Source organism: Osmerus mordax, chromosome 3, assembly GCF_038355195.1.
Source record: "Osmerus mordax isolate fOsmMor3 chromosome 3, fOsmMor3.pri, whole genome shotgun sequence".
Lineage (NCBI taxonomy): Eukaryota > Metazoa > Chordata > Actinopteri > Osmeriformes > Osmeridae > Osmerus > Osmerus mordax.
The window spans coordinates 10,470,552-10,492,664 of record NC_090052.1 but is presented as its reverse complement, the minus strand read 5'-3'; the positions used below and the strand labels follow the sequence as shown (position 1 = coordinate 10,492,664).

Sequence of the window (22,113 nt, the reverse complement as noted above, 5' to 3'; positions counted from 1 at the left end):
CTAACGGTACGTGTCCACTACAGCGGAGCGGGCAGCGCGTGGTGTCGGCTTCCAATTCATTTTCAATGAAACCAGGCATTGACGCTCACGTAGGGCATTGTGGGAAGGCGAGCGGAGCGTTGCAAGTTGGATTTTCTCAACTTTATGTAAATGAGGAGCGTGAAAACGCTAGCGTTGGCCAATCGGATTGGTTTCTTGTTTCTTGTAACGTAGCAACTGTTGGTCATGGTAAACATTTCTAGGTTTTACAATTTCAAGATGGAGGAGAAACTTATCGTATGTGTCTGCACACCCAGTTATGTTCAGAACAAAGTTACATAATGTGACGAGCCTTAATTTAAAGATTACATTAAACTAATAATGCATGGTGCAGGGTTGCCAACGTTGTCAGTGTCCCTAGTGTGTTTTTATACTTTTAAATTCAGTCTGGTCACATTACATGACTGTTCTGTGCCACTGCTAGCTTGCTAGCCTAGCCTACAAACGACTGGTTGAGTGACCGGTGACGTAACATGTATTCTACTGTAATCTTGCACAAGTAAAAATTCTGTATTTTTACACAAATGTTGTGTAAAAGTGGTATTTTGATTGATATTGTGAGTACATTAACCCAAGTCTGCACGCTTGGTCATAACTATAACAGTGACCTTAGAGTATTAACTTTTCTAACACGCCCCCGAGCGTGGTGTACTGTGGTGCAGAGCGTTAAAAAACGCTGCAGTGTGAACGCACCGTAAGACTGGCTCAAAGCTGTTCACACCAGACGCGCATTTCTCCGCGCCGGTCACCAAGCCTTTCAGCTTCTCAGAGCTTTCCTTTACGCTGACATGGTACATAAACATGGCATTGGCTATGTTCCCAGCATTGATCCTTATCTACGTTGTCCTTGTCAAATTGGTACTGGGGGTCATACAACTCCCTGTGCTTTTCAACTTCGAGAATTAATTTGATGTCGTCCATCTCCTTGAATTTCTCGCTGATTTTAGAAAAATCGACTTGGGGGTTCACTCTCGGTAGGCTATATCTGCACGCGTGTGTGTTGCGTGCAACGCGTGACAACTCGTTTCTCTCAAACAAACAAAACAACTACGGGCATGCTAGCACAACAGATCAATCTGTTTATTTTCATTCGTTTTCATCAGGGTAACCACATGGAAAGGCCGTTCGTTACCAACATTGTGTAGTTAGGTTTTATATAGGGTGAATATTGGTAAAGTACCTACGTGAGCCTCCAAAGTAATATTACAAAAATAACTAGAGAGGGTACAATGTCTGGGGAAATTGTAGGGTGTGCTTGCTTGCGTCGGTTGTACAGGGATTTTAATGCCATTTTTACAACTGATATTCCTGTATATTTTATATAAAAATGCATAGGGCCTACTTATTATGCATAAATATTACATAGATTTAAAAGCATCTTTTTTTTGCTGCTCATTTACAACTCAAAATACGAGTGAAGTGTAGAATGAAATATGATGTCTTCTCATTTCCCCTGCAAGAGGCAGCCTCATAGCTGAATCAAAACGAATACATTTGGCAGACCGGTGTAAAAATGGACCTAATCTCTATGACTTAAACGTCCTTTTAAGTTTTCCCTTCTCATGATATTTTCAGGCATTTAGCCTACTCATATTGCATTCATTCATTAATAAAGAACCCCCTTTGAAGATTATTCTACGACGTTACCGGCAGAAGATAGAATCGCGAATCAAACAGTACCATCTGCTAACTGAAAATATGCCCCCAAAAACGTAAATAAGCTTGACATTTATTTAGTGGAAAATCGCTCATTCATAAAAAGCTCACTGGTAGCGATCATTGTCAGTAACAACTCAAAATTGATATAGCCCTGTGTGGAGAAGCTGCCCCGGTAAATTCTACTACTACAGTACAGTACTAGACTACTGCTGTGTTCGTCTTGATAGCGATTGCGTTGGTTGAATTCGATTAAACGTTCCGTTGTACGGTTTAGGCTGAAATTAATTATTTTCATGAACAGATTGACAAAGTTTAGGCTGTGGCAATGAAGTTCAGGTTAGTAGTCAGATAGTTTCCCTACTGAAAGACTTTTGAGTAAGGGGAGTGCCGAACATGTTCTGTCGCCGTTTGACTTAAACAGCTGAGGAGTTTTTGTTAGCTACTCACACTAGTGTCTCGGGTAGGCTACAGCGTTGCAGTGATCTACACTGGTTTGAAACCACAGGTAATGGTAATTTCACCAACAAATCGTTTACTAATGTCAGAATAAATCATACAACGAAAATGTATTTGTGAGGAATGTTTATTTTAAAGATTGAAAACAGATGCATCATAGACCACTGTAGTATGTGTTGCCCGGGCAACAGAGGCTAATGTCATGATGCTAATGCTTCAGTGAAATAGTAGACTACCGTTTCCAAAAGTAGATGTGGGCCTACTTCCTTAATAATATCAGCTAATATTGTACATTACATTTCATAATTGTGTTTCACATCACAAAGTAAAATGAGTAAATAGTTATCACCCTGGCCTCTTTGCTTGTGGCGTTCCTGCAGCTGCCTTGCAGTAAAGCTATAGTTAGCCTAGCTATCCCCCAAGTTAACAGATGTGAAACGAATGTTCTGCTACAGGTAGTCACGCGTGTTTTCGTGACGTTAGTAACGTCAGTGACTGTGGCTAGCAAATTAGCCACCGTTAGCTTCACTTTCCACCACAAAAACGCAATTTCTACTTAAACCATGCAACGGAACGTAAATAAAAATACAACCAACGCAATCGCTACCAAGACGAACCTTTTGACACCGCCGTTGTGTATGTAGTCCAAATATTGACTGATCCTTAGGGGGGCGAAAATAAATAATAAATAAATAAATATATATGTGAGAGAACAAAGGTTGTGCTCTCGCCGAAGGCTTGAGCACACCCAACTAGAGAGGGTACCATTTCTGGGGAAATTGTAGGGTGTGCTTGCTTTCGTCGGTTGCAGAGGGGTCAGTTTTTTTATTACATTTTTACAACTGATATTTCTGTATATTTTATGTAAAAATGCATTTATAAAGATTACATAGATTTTGTTGAGAGTGTAAAGTGTATGAATGCATTATTTGTTCAGGAGGACACACTGTTACACCTCATATGTCACAAGGTCACGTGTGACTGATGACACCACTGCCTTGTAAGGGGGATGTTCACTCTCTTTCTTTCTCTCTCTACCTGACTCTAACAGAGTATGTTGCGCATGTATGTTGTGCATGGTTATGCAATAAACAATGCCATGTGATTAATGGCTAAAGAGACAAACTGATCATTCCTTTATGAATTATTATTCCACTGTACAGGTAGGCAGAAGGTATAAGCCTACCTGTTAATAGGTTATGGGCCCAGATAACGGAGAATGATTCTAAAGTTTGACGGACACGTGCGTAGATAGCTAGCAAGATTGTGCTAGCATTCAGAAGTAGGATTATCCAAAACAGCTAGTTTAGCATCGGGAGTACCGGGAAGCTAAAGGTAGGCTACAAAGAAGCTAAACTGAGCTACAAACAGAAAAAGCCATGGCGAACAGAAGCAAGAGCAAGTGGCCCACGTTTGACGGGAGAGCAGAGGAGTATGAGCTCTGGGAAGAAAGGGTGCTGTGCTGCATGCACGGAGTGGGGCAGACGATCCTCACAGAGCTCACCGGACCACTGATGCTGGAAGCAAAGGCCAACGATGACAAGCTGAATGCGGACGCCTATTGTGCATTGGCGCCACTACTTGACAATACGAGCTTGGGACTGATATTCAGAGACACGAAGGACAAGGGCCGAGAGAGCCTCAAAGTTTTAAAAGAACACTATCGGAAAAGGTAGACCCCGGATTGTCTCCCTGTCCATAACGATAACTGCGCTGAAGAAAGCTGACAACGAGATTGTAACCAAATACGTTATCCAAGCTGAGCAGATCATTACGGCACTCAGGGGTGCAGGTGAAGCACCGAGTGAGGGACTGATGATGGCGATGATCATGAGAGGGTTACTGGAGAAGTACAAGCCGTTCACACTGATGGTGACGCATGGTTCAGCAGACATGATGCTGGGAGAGTTCAAGGCAAAGTTGAGGAATTTTGAGGCTTCAGAAGACTCAGACCCAATCGCAGAAGAGGCAGGAGAAAGGGTGCTGAGGGCCCAAACGGCACCAAGGAAAAAGACAGGGCCAGTGGAGATGGTGTGTTGGCGGTGCGGAGAAAAGGGCCACAGAAGGGTTGACTGCACAGAGCAAGTTTGGTGTAGTTTTTGCAAAAGCAGGGGGCACTCAGACAAGGCGTGCTCAAAGAAAGAGCGTGAATGGAGCGCCCGGTGTGCCTGTGTCCAAGATGGCGGCGACGGCGGTGGCCGTAGAGCAGGTCGTGAACCAGATGGCACCCGGGGAGCCGCGGGAGGAGAAGACCACACCTTCAGGGCACACACAGAAGATGCCAGCCTATCAGGGCAATGGCTGCAGATCCAGAGGAAGAGACTGATCGTGGACATGGGCGCGTCGTCCCACATCATCAACGACAGGAGCAAGTTCAAGAGCTTCGACAGCACCTTCAAGCCGGTGAGACACAGCATGGACGGGAAGCGTACCGTCGGTGTGGCCCAAGGCAGGGGAGACGCACAGGTATGCCTCATAAACAGCAAGGGGCGCCGGTGTACAGTGACTTTAAAGAACACTCTCTACATCCCCTCATACCCCCAAGAACTCTTCTCAGTGAGGTCTGCTACCGCTCACGGTGCCAAAGTGTTCTTCGAAGAAGGTAAAGATGTCATAGTGTTGCCGGATGGCACAAGGAATAATATTTATGTATGTAAGACAATGTACTACTTGCAAACCGAGTGTGATGTAGATGATGTGTGTCATGTCAGCTATGATATCCAGACATGGCATGAGATAATGGGTCACTGCAATTACGAGGATATCTTGAAGCTGCAGGATGTAACAGAAGGCATGCACATTAAAGGTGCAAAGCGTAGGCCTGATAAAGAATTGGTAGTGTGCATAGAGGGAAAGTTCACTCAAACGAGAAACAGAGATCTGACTGATAAGGTAAAGACACCACTTGAGCTGGTGAACACAGACCTAGCTGGTCCAGTAAACAATGAGGCCATAGATGGTTTCAAGTACATGCAGTCTTTCACAGATACAGTCACATGCCTCAGACAGTGGGAGATATCCCAGCAGAGAGCATAAACCCCTGGGGTATCTGAGAGTAAATACTGTGGAAGATACTGATGATGGCATTACACTCACTAGTGTAGATTATTGCTACCGAGCAGTTTGTGGTGTACCTCTGACCTTTAAAGAGAAAAAAGTCGGCGCCTCCAGGCGCTTCGCAGCAGATCGCAGCTAGTGTGTCCCAGGCGCCTGGGACACACTGGCAGTGGTTGCGATTAGCTGCCAATTTTTGAGACACATCTCTCTCCATACGCTCCCTCCTCATTTTTCAATAAGAAGAAAAAAAATGTATAATTTGCAGGTTGCACATGTGCGAGTAGTTGTAAAAAATACTTGCAGTCTCAAAAATTGGTGACCGTTTAGTTGCAGTCTAGAGCCCTGTGTATCAATGTCACACACACACACACACCTGGTACACTGGTGATGCATAGGACGTGGGAGTTGCAGGCGTAGAAGCTGTCCAGAAGGTCAGAGGGATGGTTGACATCCATTACCATGACTTTGGTGGAGGAGTGAGTGCTGGTGCAGATCCACACTCTGCTGGACACCTGATCATGAAAATGCTGCCCCTTCTCCGGCTCCCCCTTTTCTTGGTCCTGAGGAGAGGAGATCCTGATAACCAAGTCTTTGAATGCAGGGCCTTGTTTGGAGTATGGAGTGTTTATAGGTGACCCTATGATTGACCACTTTACTACCCCCTTACCTTGTTCTCCTGATCCAATTGGTCCAGGCTGTTCTGAGAGCCCTTCTTCTGTTTGGTTACCTCAAGGTCCACCCCTGAGCCTTCACTGGCCCCCAACATGGCCCCGCCCTCTCTGGTCCAGCCCCCTGACAGGTTCACACCTGCGGCACACCACAGCTGAAGAAAAGACAAGAGTTAAATATTACAAACACCATCAATTGATATTGTGCTTCTATTTTACACATCTATTTTATGTTTAGAGTTGTAAGGCGTTTCTTGACGGAGTCTCTACTTGATGGCTCTCACATCTCATTGCCTAACTTTTACTGTAGCATTGCTATTCATATGTTGATAAGGGTCAAGATGTGTTGTGATTGGTTTGTTCTTGGGTATAAAGGAAATTGTGAAGCATTGTTCTGTGGATTCTTCATCTCCTGAGGGCATTTCCTCAGCTCTGATCTGTCCTACTCCTTCTCATTCCTCACCTCTTGCTTCCTCTCTGGTTTACAATAATCAAGGTAGAGTAGGTAAGACTTAAAGCCTTTATTTTAACATGTTTATTAATTGATTTCATTCATTTGCAATGTTATTACATTTTCATTGAACTTTATTTTCACCATTCTTGCTGAATTAACCCATAGAGTCAAACTAATTCTATTGGTATTGGCATTATTTGGTCTTTGATAATACACTGTTCAGTTTCCTATCTTCCTTCAAACATAGGGGAATTTGTTTTGGTTGTTTGGCCAATATTAAACCCCCTACAGACTTGTGTGTGTGTGTTCACCTTCATAGAAGCATCTTTCAGGTCCAGAGGCCTCAGGTAAATCGGGACAGGCAGGTTCTTCATCTTGTTCTCTGTTTGTCCACCATTAGCCAGCTGGAAGAACATCCAACATTATCAGTGTTTCCCCTAGGTTTACAGCTTTGCGGCGGCGGGGGGGGCTGGGTGGGTGGGTGGGGGGCAACGGCGACCATGTAGAGACAGAAATGACATACCATTTTGTAAATAAGAAATAACATAAGGCCATTTAGTTTGTTTAATAAAAGAGCAAGCTATAGACTTGTATTATAGAAAAGGTAACCTTAAATGACTTATTTTGTGATCGGGCGCTATATATATTTAAAAACATTTTATTAACTTGACCTTCCGGGGGGGGGCGCCCCCCTAATACAATGGTAGGGGAAACACTGAATATTCTACAGGACAAACAGTCCCTCCTGGGGTAACTTTCCATTGGAATTAACGAGAATATGGGAATTAACAGGAATATATGGGAATTAATAACAGGAATAAACTGGAAAGTTTGCCTATAACAGGGAACTTAAATGTAGTTAAAAACCCATCTAGCAGCATAATCTTGGTTAAAATAACCATATTGAATGCAAATTAAGTTGTTTTTATATGCTGCAATCCTCAATCACATACACACAGCACACTACTTACTGCAGGGCTATTGAAGAAACACACGCTGCATGCACTGTGCATTCCTCTATTACGTTAGGTGTGTTCGACTTCATGCAGCGCCGGCTGCGCTGATAGCCGGCTGCGCTGATAGCCGGCTGCGCTGATAGCCGGCTGCGCTGATAGCCGGCTGCAGCTGGCTGACTTGAAGCAGTGATTTCTGGTTAGACTTTTTGTCCGACTTGAGACGGCGCTGAGGCTAGGTCACTGTGACGTATCCATCAAAGTACCGTGAGATAGATTTGAGAACTGCCGGTTGTGTAGCCGAGCGCATTTTCTCAAGAGCAACTGGATGGGTTCTAATGACACAGCTATTTCATGAAGGAGTCCTCAGGTGCCTCTCCAGAGCCTTCCCACACCTAAAACACAACTGCGCATTGTAGGCACATTATGCAGGGAGAAGTTTGTTTCTCCGTTCCTGTCTGTACAGATACCCAACGTTTCCTCTTACTCACCTGGCCGCAACACCCATCCTGCTGCTTCCTCACTTCACCAAAGGCGCCCCATGGGCTCTATGCCCATCATACTTGAATTCCCTACGTTCGACAGTGCGGACCCCTTGTTGTACTGACAGAAATGTAGAGACTTTCTTGCACTCAGCCCTCTTAGTGATGGGGAGCTCCTAGCTACTCTGAGGAATGTCCTACACGGGACAGCGCGGGACTGGTGGGATGTAGCACGACTCAGCACCACCACTTGGATGGATTTCGAGACCAAGTTCCGGGCAGCGTTCTTGTCAGAGGACTATGCTGATTAACTGGCTGATAGAGTGCGCAACTGGGTTCAGGGGGATAAGGAGAGCATCTGTGACTTTGCTTACAGTTACCACTCTCTGTGTTGGAGATGAAAGCCTGACATCAGTGAGGAAGAGGTTATCAAACTCATACTTAAAATCATAAATCACAAACTGGCCAGCCAACTGAGAGAGAAAGAGTCACTGTGGTTGGTGCTTTGGTCAGGCTGGGGCAAGAGATGGAGAAGGATAGAGACGCGGGAGCTTGAATGGTGTATTACAATAAGTATACGCTGCTTTACAGCGTATACTTATATATATACTACATCTCTCACAATGCATTTCGATTATGTTACAGAAAAGTGACAACATCGCGCCTCTAGAAAGCAGTGTATATACACATCAGTGTTTAATGCAAAGTTCGCAAAGGGTGAAGGCGAGCGAGGTTTGAATGACAGCACTCCAATGCAGCCGGTTCTGCAAACGTAACCCATGCGCATTTTCAGCCAAGGTCCTCGGGCATTCAACCCAAGTTGGTATCGCTCTCTAACTTGGTTAGAGTACTACAACTACATTACTTGAAAATGAGTTTGACACCCCTGCTCTAACCCATACATGGAACTCCAAACCCTCTGTCCATACCCACCAAACACCTACCCCATCTCCCCATCCCACATCAGCTAGTGGTGCCTCTCACAGTAGGCCCATTGAAAGGGAAAGCCATTATTGACACCGGCTCAACCTACACCTTGCTTACAGATAATTTATAGATAATGCACAAATAATTTAGCCTGACGTTGTCATACTCATAATTCTAGTCAGAATATGAGTCTGATACCGCTCCGTTGGGCTGTGAGTATGGGGCGTGTTTCAACCGAATCCAGAAAAAAAATGCCTCTTCGCTCAATTGGATAGACCTACAACCAGATCAGAGCATGTTGTTTGTTGAAAACAAATTCAACCCAAGCGCTCTTTGGTGACGTGGTTGATTACGTTACTGTTGATCATCTGTCCATCACGTATAAAGGCCGCCCTGACAATTTGATTGATCCGAACAGCTCTTGTTCGGACATAGTTTTTCCCCAACCGAGCGACCCCAGACCCAACTTCCCGACCAACATTTTTTGTGGGCGGGGCTAAGTTCGGCTGGCACCCAGGCTACAGATAATTTATAGAATCCTGCAGGCTACAGCAGGACTATAGTAGCCACAATACTGCATTTGAGCCCATAGACTACACTGAAAATAAACATTGTAAAAAAACAGGAACAATCTGGCAGCTGGGACACCAGATTAAACCCATTAAATTACAGTAAAAAAAAATCATTAACATTAATTAACAGTAAAATAATTGTAATTTTCCTGTACCAAATTTACAAGATATATCTGTAATATTACATTACAGGCTGTTCTTTACCGGTAAATATGACTTCTATTAATTTTACTTCTCTGTAAAAAAACAGCATTTTCAATAAATAAAAATATTAAATAAAGCCAAAACAAGATATAACGATTTAACATTTTCATTTAAAACAAGTCGTGTGCACAACATACAGCATCCAGATGCTGTAATCAGCATCCAGATGCTGTAATCAGCATCCAGATGCTGTAATCAGCATCCAGATGCTGTAATCAGCATCCAGATGCTACAGATATTACCGGCGCTTCAGATTACAACTGTGGCAACGACTAGCTGTGCGAATTGGAGAGGAATTGGAGAGGAATATTGCTCGCCACACGTTAGGCTTATTAGACAGGTTAGATCGCCATCTAACTGGACAACATTCACACTCAGGGTGAACACTTAATGTATCCAAACTACAGACCATCACATTACACATATCAAAACAGAACGAACACAAAACTCCAAACAATGCCTGACAAATGCTTATCTAACTAAGCTTAAACCTTTAACTCTGTAGCTTTTCAGCTTGCCGCGGGGCATTCTGGGTAACAGGAGCGTTGCCGCTAAACAACTATCTAATCAACTTTCCTTCGTCCTACTCTGGAGTCTTTACATTTATTCATTTAGCAGCCGCTTTTATCCAAAGCGACTTCCAAGAGAGAGCTTTACTAAAAGTGCATTGGTCAATGATCATAAACAACGAGATAGCCCCAAAAAGGCTTTTGCAGGCTTTTGTAGTCTTTGACATTGACTGGTGCATGCTGGGATTTCATGACGTCAACTACCCAAGCTCAGTTCACAATTCAAGTTTCCTATGTCTAAACCAAAAATTATGTTATAAGTTATTTGTCCGTGGGATGAAAGTAAATATCTGCAAAATAACTGTTAAATTAGCTAGTTTTGATCAAGTGAAATTAAGTGTTTTAACAGAACATTTTGGTGAAAATGTTATTAATATTTGTAAAATAGCCATTTTAGTGTATTTTTAAGTAACAACATTTGGCTGTAATGTTTATGCAAAATTATAAATTTACAGTTTGCCATTGTCTTTCTATATGTATTTCCTGTCACTCAGAAATACAGAAAAAAACGTGTATAATTTACAGAAAAAGTGCGGTAATTGGTGGCCAAGCCGCGAAGCAACCTAAGGGTTTCTACGTATTATTATTATTATTATTAGGGGCCAAGCAGGTGCAGTTAGTTCTATTATTATTATTATTATGCATAGCGATTGGTGAGAAGTTTTGAAATTAGGCACACTAATTTGGAACGATCTCCTGACTATTTATCACCAAGTTTCATGTCGATCCATGAAGCACTATAGCGCCACCAAGGTGTCAAAGTTGGAGGTGCGTTTACGCCCATAACTTTTGAACCATGAGACCGTTTTTCTTAAGTGAGGTTTCATCGGATTCCTTAGACGCAGACGATTCGACTGAACCTATGGCGTCACTGTCGTCCCGAAGGTTTTTCCGTGATTTGCATTTTAAGAAATGCCAACTTTTTCAAACTCCTCCTAGGCCGTTACTCCGATTTTCATGAAAATTGTAAGAGATCATCTTCAGACCATGCAGACAAAAAGTTATCAAAATGGCATCGATAAGTGAAACCGTTCACGAGTTACGCGCAAACAATTTTGACAAAGAGCACGCCATAGCGGACGTGAGGCCTTGTCTCTGCGATGGTTTACCGTATGGAGACGAAACTTTGAAAATGTCATCGCAAGCATGTCATCTAATCATCTTCCTACCACAATCACCTTGATATGTCAAAATATGACTGAATTACAGCTGTTTATACTTGGGTCAAATCTGACAAAGCTCGCCACGGGAGAAACGGTTTCCTTTTTTTTTTTATAAAGTAACCGAACACAGCATTTCCCAGCAGCGAGAATAGCTCACTGGGAGAAAGGCCAATTTATACTTCTCAGTTTTTACGGAGACGGACACAGGGAACGCCCTCTCTGACGATGAATTCCCTCTCCATGCCCTCTCCGAGCCCCTCGGAGAGCTCTACGTGCACCTCCTGACTTTCCTGACTATCCGTCTGTCCGTCCGTCATTTTACGGATACCCCTTGGCTGTGATTGGTCCGTATTAAGAACCGCTTGCGTATGGGGCGGGGTTGCCGTGATAAACAGGACGAACTGAATCCTTTGACCGCCATTGCTGTAAGTTTTTACAATTCATATTTCAGCTAAACAGTACATGTAAATCAGCATCTGAATTAAAATGTGACGAGAAATGGTCAATGTAGTTGCTGAAAATGTGCGTATTTTATTGATGAAACAGCTAATTTGTAAATTTGCTCAGACTTCTCGATAACCTAGGTAAATAAACACTCCACGACGACTTACAAAAAAACGTTGCGCCACCTACTCTTTTGGCGGTGAATTGTTTTCAGCACCCACAGCCTTCGGAGTACTATAAATTCAACCAATCCGTCCGACTCCGTCCGTCTGTCCGCAACGGAGTTGGAGAAGTATAATTCGGCCTTCAGACGGGCTCCTTTGAAACGCAAGGTCGTAGGATCGAATCCAGCCACAGTCATCAAGCAAGTCTTGATACCGGATCATGTTTAGCAAAGCATGGTACACCACAGTAGCTGTCTAGCAGTATAATCACAATGGTAACGATAACGTTTCATTGTCAGGGGATTTATAGTCAAGAAGAAGCGGATTCATTGTGCTTTGTAGATATAATGCTGCTACATCTAGCCAGCGCATTTTGTCTCAAAATGACATATTTACCAAACGCTTATCGTTACAAAACTCGGTGTACGTCTTTTGCGCAACACCATGAAGGTAATCGAAAGTTTCGGGGTAGCGCCACCGTGTTGTCGAAAAGTATAATGCGATTTTTAAAAAGCGAATGTTTTTTATTAAAAGTTTTGCTTTGCTTCTTTAGCTACTGAATTTCCATATCGAATGCTGCTTGGCCCCTTCATTGCTGCTTGCAGCTATATTTATTAGGGGCCAAGCAGCAAAGCACCTATTGTTATTGGGTGTGCTTTGCCTTCGGCAAGGGCACAACCTTTGTTCTCTCACATATATATTATTGGGTGTGCTCAAGCCTTCGGCGAGAGCACAACCTTTGTTCTCTCACATATATATTTATTTATTTATTATTTATTTTCGCCCCCCTAAAACTCAGTCAATATTTGGACTAAATACACAACGGCGGTGTCAAAAGTTTCGTCTTGGTAGCAATTGAGTTGCTTCTATTGGAATTTACGTTCCGTTGCATGGTTTAGGCTTCAGTTAAGTTTTTGTGGCGAAAAGTGAAGCTAACGGTGGCTAATTTGCTAGCCACAGTCACTGACGTTACTAACGTCACTGCGTCACTAACGTCACGAAAACACACGTGACTACCTGTAGCAGAACATTCGTTTCACATCTGTTAACTTGGGGGATAGCTAGGCTAACTATAGCTTTACTGCAAGGCAGCTGCAGGAACGCCACAAGCAAAGAGGCCAGGGTGATAACTATTTACTAATTTTACTTTGTGATGTGAAACACAATTCTGAAATGTAATGTACAATATTAGCTGATATTATTAAGGAAGTAGGCCCACATCTACTTTTGGAAACGGTAGTCTACTATTTCACTGAAGCATTAGCATCATGACATTATCCTCTGTTGCCCGGGCAACACATACTATAGTGGTCTATGATGCATCTGTTTTCAATCTTTAAAATAAACATTCCTCACAAATACATTTTCGTTGTAGGATTTATTATGACATTACATTACAAGTAAACGATTTGTGGGTGAAATTATCATTACCTGTGGTTTCAAACCAGTGTTGCTCACTGCAACGCTGTAGCCTACGCGAGACACTACAAAAACATCTACACAGCTGTTTAGGAAGTCAAACGGCGACAGAACATGTTCGGCACTCCCCTTACTTAAATCAAAAGTCTATCTAACTACTAACCTGAACTTCATTGCCACAGCCTAAACGTTGTCAATCTGTTCATAAAAATAATTAATTTCAGCTTAAACCGTACAACGGAACGTTAAATCCAATTCAACCAACGCAATCGCTACCAAGACGAACACAGCAGTAGTCTAGTACTGTACAGTAGTACAATTTACCGGGGCAGATTCTCCACACAGGGCTATATCGCATTTTGCGTTGTTACTGACAATGATCGCTACCAGTGAGCTTTTTATGAATGAGCGATTTTCCACTAAATAAATGTCAAGCTTATTTACATTTTGGGGGGCATATTTTCAGTTAGCAGATGGTACTGTTTGAATCGCGATTCCATCTTCTACTACCGGGTAACGTCGTAGAATAATCTTCAAAGGGGGTTCTTTATTAATGAATGAATGCAATGAGTAGGCTAAATGCCTGAAAATATCACGAGAAGGGAAAACTTAAAAGGACGTTTAAGTCATAGAGATTAGGTCAATTTTTACACCGGTCTGCCAAATGTATTCGTTTTGATTCAACGTTGAGGCTGCCTCTTGCAGGGGAAATGAGAAGACATCTATTTCATTCTACACTTCACTCGTATTTTCAGTTGTAAATGAGCAGCAAATAAAAATGCTTTTAAATCTATGTAATCTTTATAAATAATAAGTATGCATTTTTATATAAAATATACAGAAATATCAGTTGTAACAATTATTATTTTTCTTCTTAAGACTGGGTGTCTATGGCAGGCCCTAGAAGCGCTTGGTCGAAAGTCGAAATTTGGCAAACTCATTAGGGACAGTCCCCTGGTCCAATTCACAAAGTTTCATGTCCCATACTTGGGCACTCCAGCGCCACCAATGGGTCAAAGTTGGACTTGTGTTTACACACACAACTTTTTAACCGTATGACCCATTTTCAAAAATGAGGTACCATTGGATTCCCTGGATCAAGACGAGTTCAACACACCCTATGGGGTCAATTTCCGGTTATATTTTCCGCTATTTCCGGTTTTATCAAAAACCTTTGAAATCCTACTCCTCCTACAGTTTTTGTCAAATCTTCTTCAAAATTAACAGATATGCTCTTCAGACCAAGCCGCACAGAAGTTATGGTAGAGCATTTTGATCCCCACAACCGTTTGTCCGTGACAGCCAATCAAAATCAGCAGAAAAGCCACCAAACAGGAAGTGAAGTCATATCTCAGCAGTTGTTTGAGGCAGTGAAACTAAATTTGGTACGCCGCCTCGGAACCTTATTCTGAGGATGTCCTCCAAAGATTGTGTCATGTGACTAAAAGGGGGCGTGGCCGGAAGCATAAACGTGTTTTGGCTAATAACTGTTGAAGTGTGTACCTTAATAAAGTAATTTATTTGTCTCTTGATGAGATATCAAGCCTGACTATTAATAACTTTTCATAAAATTCGACTGGACGTGGCCGCCATTTTGGATTTCATGGAAAAGTAGAAAAACCTTTTGCACGCCCCAATTTTTGTCCAATGTTTACCAAATTTGGCAAAGATGATCTTTAGACCCAGTTTCACAAAAGCAATCAGATGGATTTTCAATTTAAAAAAACGTCTGTTCGGTAGAGACGATCAAAAGCGGTGGCGAAGCCGCCAAACGAGGCGCAAGAGCATATCTCAGCAACCATTTGCGCAATTGTCACCAAACTTGGGTTCCATCGTTCCCATGAAGAGCAGAGGAGCCTGCAGTGTTATACCAGAAAAATAACTTTGAACTCTCAGTACTCTTGAACGCAAACATATATTTCAACCAAACTTGGTGTGTTGCATGAGTGCAACAGGTTGTTGTGACTTAATTGTTGCACAAGTGCTATGGAGGCCATGTCCTGCTCTGGACTGCTTGGCCCCTCCATTGCTGCTTGCAGCTATATTTAGGATTCCTCCGTAAGGAGGAAACCTATTGTTATTGTTAGTTTTATTATTAGGATTCCTCCGTAAGGAGGAAACCTATTGTTATTGTTAGTTTTATTATTATTATTATTATTCTAGTTCCATGGGAGTCAATGGCAGCCCCTAGAACTTAAATTTGGCACACTCATTAAGGACAGTTCCTTCTATACCTACACCAAGTTTCATGTATCCCATTAGACCACTCTAGCGCCACCAATGGGTCAAAGTTGGACTTGTGTTTACACACGCAACTTTTGAACCTATGACGTCACTTTCCAGTTATATAGATTTTCCACCATTTCCGGCTTTATCAAAAACCTTTGAAAGCCTACTCCTCCTAAAAAAAAAATCCAATCTTCCCCAGAATTGGCAATCATCATGGTCAGAGCAACCCTCACTCAGGTATTACTTTTCTATTTGATTTTCAAAACCGTTTGTCCGGTACAGCCAATCAAAATCGGCAACAAAGCAACCAAACAGGACGTTTGGTCAAATCTCAGCAAATCTTTGAGATATCAACACCAAACTTGGTATGTCTCAGAACAACCTGCTTGACCCCAACCAATCGGGCTTCAAGACTGGCCACTCCACAGAGACTGCCCTCCTTTCAGTCACCACTGCCCTCCAGTCTGCCAGAGCGGCTTCCAGGTCATCCGTCATCATCCTGCTGGACCTTTCTGCAGCGTTTGATACGGTTAACCACCAGATCCTGCTCGCCAGACTTTCTGAGATGGGCATCACTGGCACTGCACTCCAGTGGATCTCATCCTACCTGTTGGGAAGATCCTACCAGGTTTCCTGGGGAGGCAAACTGTCAGGACCTTGCCAGCTCTCCACTGGTGTCCCACAGGGCTCCGTCCTTGGACCCCTCCTCTTCTCTCTGTACACCACCTCACTTGGACCAATCATCACCTCCCATGGCTTCTCCTACCACTGCTACGCTGCTACGCTGACGACACGCAGCTGTACCTGTCGTTCCCCCTGACCGATCCGGGGATCTCAGCTAGGATTGAGGCCTGCCTCACAGACATCTCCGCCTGGATGACCGAGCACCACCTCCAGCTGAACCTCGCCAAAACAGAACTTCTCATCATCCCGGTTAAACCCTCCATCTCCCACGATCTCTCAATCACCCTGGGATCTGCGACGGTGACCCCTTCATCCTCTGCCAAGAACCTTGGGGTTACCATGGACGACGAGCTCTCCCTCACGGCCCACATTGCTGCGGTCTCCCGGTCGTGTAGATTCACCCTCTACAACATCCGGAAGATCAGGAGATACCTGTCTGAGCACTCCACCCAGCTGCTAGTCCAAGCACTTGTCCTCTCCAAGTTGGACTATTGCAACTCGCTGCTCGCTGGTCTCCCAGCATGTGCAACCCGCCCTCTTCAGAGGATTCAGAACGCAGAGGCCCGCCTGGTCTACAATCTACCCAGACGCTCCCATGTTACCCCGCTCCTCATCTCTCTCCACTGGCTACCTATCATGGCCCATATCAGATTCAAGACCCTGGTATTGACCTTCCGAGCAGTGAACGGGACTGCACCCGTCTACATCAAGTCTCTCCTGCAGCCTTACACCCCCACCCGTCACCTACGGTCTTCTTCAGACAACCGCCTGGTGGTCCCACCGCTCAAGACCGCCCGGTCCCAACACAAGCTCTTCTCCTGTCTGGCCCCCCAGTGGTGGAATCAACTCCCCACCTCCATCAGAGATACTGACTGTCTCTCCACCTTCAAGAAAAGGCTCAAGACGCACTTGTTCCGGGAGTACAACGGTACTTAGGAATGGTTCGCTTGACCCGATGTTAGTTTCCTCAAGGATCACAATGACTCTTGCTTAGAGACTTGTTGCTCTTGTGGTTAGTGGTAACTGATTACAATTTTTCTTCTCGCTGTGATATATTGTTTTTATTACTGTTGCTTGCTTTTTTCCACAGGTACACTTGCACTTATAGCGGTTCATGTTGTTTAATTGTAACTTGTTTAATAAAGAACCCCCTTTGAAGATTATTCTACGACATTACCGGCAGTAGAAGATGGAATCGCGATTCAAACAGTACCATCGGCTAACTACTCCCCCAAAAACGTAAATAAGCTTGACATATATTTAGTGGAAAATCGCTCATTCATTAACTACATGCTCTTATGGTTCTTCCCTTTGGCACTTACTTTGGTTGTTCACAATGTGTGCTTCATGTTTTGGCTACTCGTGATGTTTTCTGGCTATCTTGTTGTTATGATCAGTGACCTATGCACTTTGTAAAGCTCTCTCTTGGAATTCGCTTTGGATAAAAGCGTCTGCTAAATGAATAAATGTAAATAGAAGAAAAATAATACGTTGATTAAAGATTCAAAGAATAATACTTGGAATGCTGCTTCAGCATTCCAACAATAAAGAGAAACAGGAAAACAATAAATAATATATATGTGAGAGAACAAAGGTTGTGCCCTTGCCGAAGGCAAAGCACACCCAATAACAAAATTGTCTCCAAACCGATGAGCGTCTCAAAAAATGTGTAAACAAACAGAAATTCTGTGACCACTTCAGGGAGGTATTCCAGAAGGCGGGTTTAACAAACTATGAGCTTAACCCTGAACTTAAATCTCTCTCTCGGAAGTCGCTTTGGATAAAAGCGTCTGCTAAATGAATAAATGTAAATGTAAATGTCACGTGGAAGACACTACAACATGTTACCATGTGCAAAGGCAACTTCATGCCTCAAAAAATGATTGATATAAAGCAAATCGAATTTATCGCTGACGCTAAAATAATGCTTTACACATCCGCCGGCCAAAAACTGATACTCTGATCCAATCACAAGTTCATATGAAGACTCTTGAGAATGTTTAGTATACAAATCTGAGAAAAAGTTGACTGTAAGATGAAAAGTAGATTTTTAGTGAATATTTGAAACATGCATGCTTGGATAATTGCTCCCCGCGCATGCTCCAAATTCTCACACACTCTTGACACACACATGCTTTCTTGAAAATGTGTGCTGACCAAGCCCCCACCCTCGTTTTTTAGCCCCTGTTTCAATTAGCTTCCTATCGCAGCTCGCTGTTACGAATATAAATTCTTTTTCGGCGGCCATTGTTGTTTTCAACTGGAATCGGGTGATAGCCGTGTTGGAGGCAGCCACTTTCGGTAAGTCCTATTTTTACACATTTTAAGCTAGAATTAATGATTGGGTTTGTGAAAGTACACCACTCATGAATTATGGTGAACGTTTTAGCACTTTTATACCTTTTAGATCGTGATTCTGAAGTGACGGAAAACCGAACTCGAAAAGTAGCTACTGTAGCTCTAGCTTTTTTCCTCTGTGTTTTTAATTAGTGAGTCATTTTGCATCTCGGCGAATTGTTCATCAAAAAGGTCGAGGAGAGCAGCCTTTAGGAGAAAAAGCAATTCCCCACAGACCTGTCGGCTCATAATTTTGATTTGGGGCGTGAAAGTCTTTGTAATAAGCCTATGCGGCAGGGAGACCGCATAGGCGCTTAGGCGGCAGCCATTCCTTGGGCGCGTCATGTTCATAAGTTCAACCTTTTTACAGTTACGTCTACACGAAAAAAGTCGAGGAGGGAAGCCTTTAGGAGATGTGGGAATTGTGCTTTTAGCCAGATGCTCCGATTATTTTTGTGATTTGTGGACTTGCAATTGGAGTGATACTGCGTCCCGGGGGTACATTGTTTTGACGTTAGCCTCAGAGTCAGGATCGGCTCGCCCACTGGCAGTGTGTAAACAATTTTGTATTTCACTCAATTCTACTCCAAAATCGTCAGGGAGGACTGCTTTTTGTAGACAAGGGCCTGCTAAAGATAGTCAGTATATCTGATTTTTCAAGGCGAGCCTGTTTCATTCGTCATATGCCCTGAGAGAGCGACCTACGTTAGCCAGGCTAGTTTAGCCAATTTCGGTAAGTCAGGCTATTTAAAGGTCTCTGACAGTCAGAATCACTGTTTACAAGCAAAGGTCGAGCTGGTCTTTTGTCAGATGTGTATATATTGACCAGTTTAGAGGTAAATACTCTTGCCAGAGCCTGGAATCGAACCCGTGTTTTGAGTGACTGCATGGGTCTCCATGAGGTCAACACATTTGGATTGAAGTTCAAGTAATGACACTGCATTTCACAGTCAAAACTGAAGTCTGTATCAAGTGTAGATGGGAAAAGCTTCATTTTTCACAACTGACATGGACCCTTTCTTCACTTTGACAGGTCTGGAGGGTCATGCAGAGGCCTGCTCAACAGAGTTCAACAGAGGATGCAACAGACTCGAGGATGGTGAGATCCACACAGACCCCTTGCTGGACTACCCCTCTCTAGCTGGACAGCTTCTCTTCAGCCCTGACCCCAGGACAGCTTCATCCAGCTGGCCTGCCTGCCTGCCTGCCTGCCTGCCTGCAGGCCCTGCTTGCCCCTGCCTGCCAGCCCTCCAGAGACAGTCACCCCACAGACACAGTAGCTCTGCAGCCTGCTTTTTTGAGGACATTGATGAAAAAGGACAAGCAAGCATTACTTTGATGAAAGTTTAAATGTTTAATCCTTTCCATGTGCCAGTATGCCAAGCTGCCGACTTTGTGTCTTAAGTAATGAAACTAGTTCAAGTGATAGACTTTTGACCTGAATCCAATGATTATTCATCTGAATAAAAACCACTCAAGAGAAGTACTGCTTCTTGGATCATTTGTGCTCCACATCAGTACATCTCACACATTTGCCTTTGTTTCCATGGGATTCATGGAATTGTTAGTTTATGCTCCACCATTTCCACCCTAGTGTAATAATAAGTATAATTTAGGACAGCAATTACATTTTTGTGTTATCCTTTCGCATTACACACATTTAGTCGATGTTCTTAAACTCAACCGATTATTGTCATTTTACCATACTGTTCATATTGAACATACATCAGTGTTTACTTGGAAAGATTACTGTATATTTCCACTTTTGATTTGTATTTCCATCGTAAGTTTGGTCTTTAATTTCATTTGGAAGTGGTATTAAAAGGTCTTACATTTAACTTGTTTATACCTGTAGACACCCTGTGAAGCCCCCGCCCCCCACTCCAGAGACAGTTGGTGACAGAGAGGTGCAGACATTAAGTTAAACATGCCTTAAGAGTAGAGTAACAAATAGAGACTAAATGTGTAAATGGCTGTTGAAACTCAGTTCTCTGAGTTGGTGCATGTCAGTTTAGGCAAAGGTAGCCTTTTAAACCTCTAGGTTTAAAACAAATTCAGATTTGATTGGAACTCTCTCTTTTATACATTTATAGTTTGATTTGACATTTAACAGACATTTAATTCATTTAGCAAGTTGTTTAACTCAAACAACCATAACACAGTACATATGGTATACAAAGCTGCAGTCAGATTTGGCGAAATTGTTAGCTTGGATGTTATCTTTACATATAGATGGGGTCTTGATGATGCGCACGCAGCTTCAAGGCAGAAAGACGCGTTCCATTTCACTCTTACTGCACCTACACCTTTAATGTTCCCGCCATCCCCCCATTTCTGAATAAAGTTCGACTGATCTGATTTGTTGATTTCTGTTGCTATGAAAACCAGTTTAGCCAAGCTAACTAACATTGTTTTTAGCGAACTTGCATTACCATTCAATTGCTAACAAAGCATTAGTAAAAATAGCTTGCTAATCGGGCAGAACTTGAACTCGGGCAGGAGACTCTGAGACCTTAGCGCGCCACTAGCATCTTGTCATATCACGCAGTCGGAGCACAGCTAGATAATCAGCGTCAGCACTCTTGGGTACCCAGCATGCAGTGCGGCATGAAAAAAAACAACAGCCACGCAAGGGATTTCAGTTGTTGTGTTCGTTCAGTTAGATGTTTGTAATGTTATTGTTTGTTAGTTAATATAATCTTGTTGGTCACCTTGAGTGTGCATGCTGTGTAGTTTTAATGGGAACAGAGAGTTGGCCATTTTACTATCACAGGCTATACTTGCAAGGAGCTGAACGTGGGCTGTGCCAATTGCCTATGAGGCTAATCTTGATTCTGGATTGACTGAGATTCTGGAAAGAGATCTACTCAAGAAGAGAGTCAATATCTGTGGTTTTCAAGCCATCTTTGAGAAAGTTTGAAAACAATGTTGCGGTTAATATGTTTTGATTGTGGGAGGCAACTTTTGGACTACACCTAAACCTCATGCGGCCACCGCACCACCTGCACTGGGAAAGAGGGAAACAGCATGGATGGGGAAAGTGTGTGGGCGGAGCAAGCAGTAGTAGTACATAAACTACACACGTCCTTTACTAAAGTGTATTCTGACTTTCATAAAGTTATTGTTGTAATCAAAGCTTTTAAAGAATGGATCTCTGCATGATGGGCCTGACCAGAGCACAGGTGGCCTGACAGAACACGCTTCAAAGTTGTCACTTTCAAAAGGGTGGCATTTTAACCCTGTCAGTCCAAAATGTCTAAAAGTTGGTACGCATGCCTTATTGCCAATGGGGAACAAAGAAGTCTCAAGAACCCATAATGTTGGCAGCATGGATATTTCTCTACAGTGACAATTTGTGAAGAATTTCAAAAAATGACTTCAAATCAGCCATTGATCCAATTGTCTTGAAATGTTGTGTACATGTATGAAATACATGTCTGTGTCATGTCAATTTTGTAATGGTTTGCAATGTTGAGGAGGAACCCGCCATTGCTGCCTGCAGCTATATTTATTATTATTATTATTCTTAGGACTGGGTGTCTATGGCAGGACCTAGAAGCGCTTGGTCGGCAGTTGTGAAATTTGGCACACTCATTGGGGACAGTCCCCGGGTCCAATTCACAAAGTTTCATG

The 22,113-nt window shown here is 43.0% G+C and overlaps 1 protein-coding gene across 1 annotated transcript in view; it reads right to left on the bottom strand.

The window, feature by feature from the left end:
* The window catches only part of LOC136940515 (C-Jun-amino-terminal kinase-interacting protein 4-like), a 54,429-nt gene that overhangs the window by 14,067 nt on the left and 18,249 nt on the right, over nt 1-22,113 (bottom strand). Inside the window, exons 13-15 of the mRNA XM_067232703.1 lie at nt 6,645-6,737; nt 5,879-6,034; nt 5,585-5,771 (exon numbers count right to left, since the gene is read on the bottom strand). Coding sequence (XP_067088804.1) covers nt 5,585-5,771; nt 5,879-6,034; nt 6,645-6,737 — 436 coding nt within the window. The remainder of the gene's footprint in view (nt 1-5,584; nt 5,772-5,878; nt 6,035-6,644; nt 6,738-22,113) is intronic.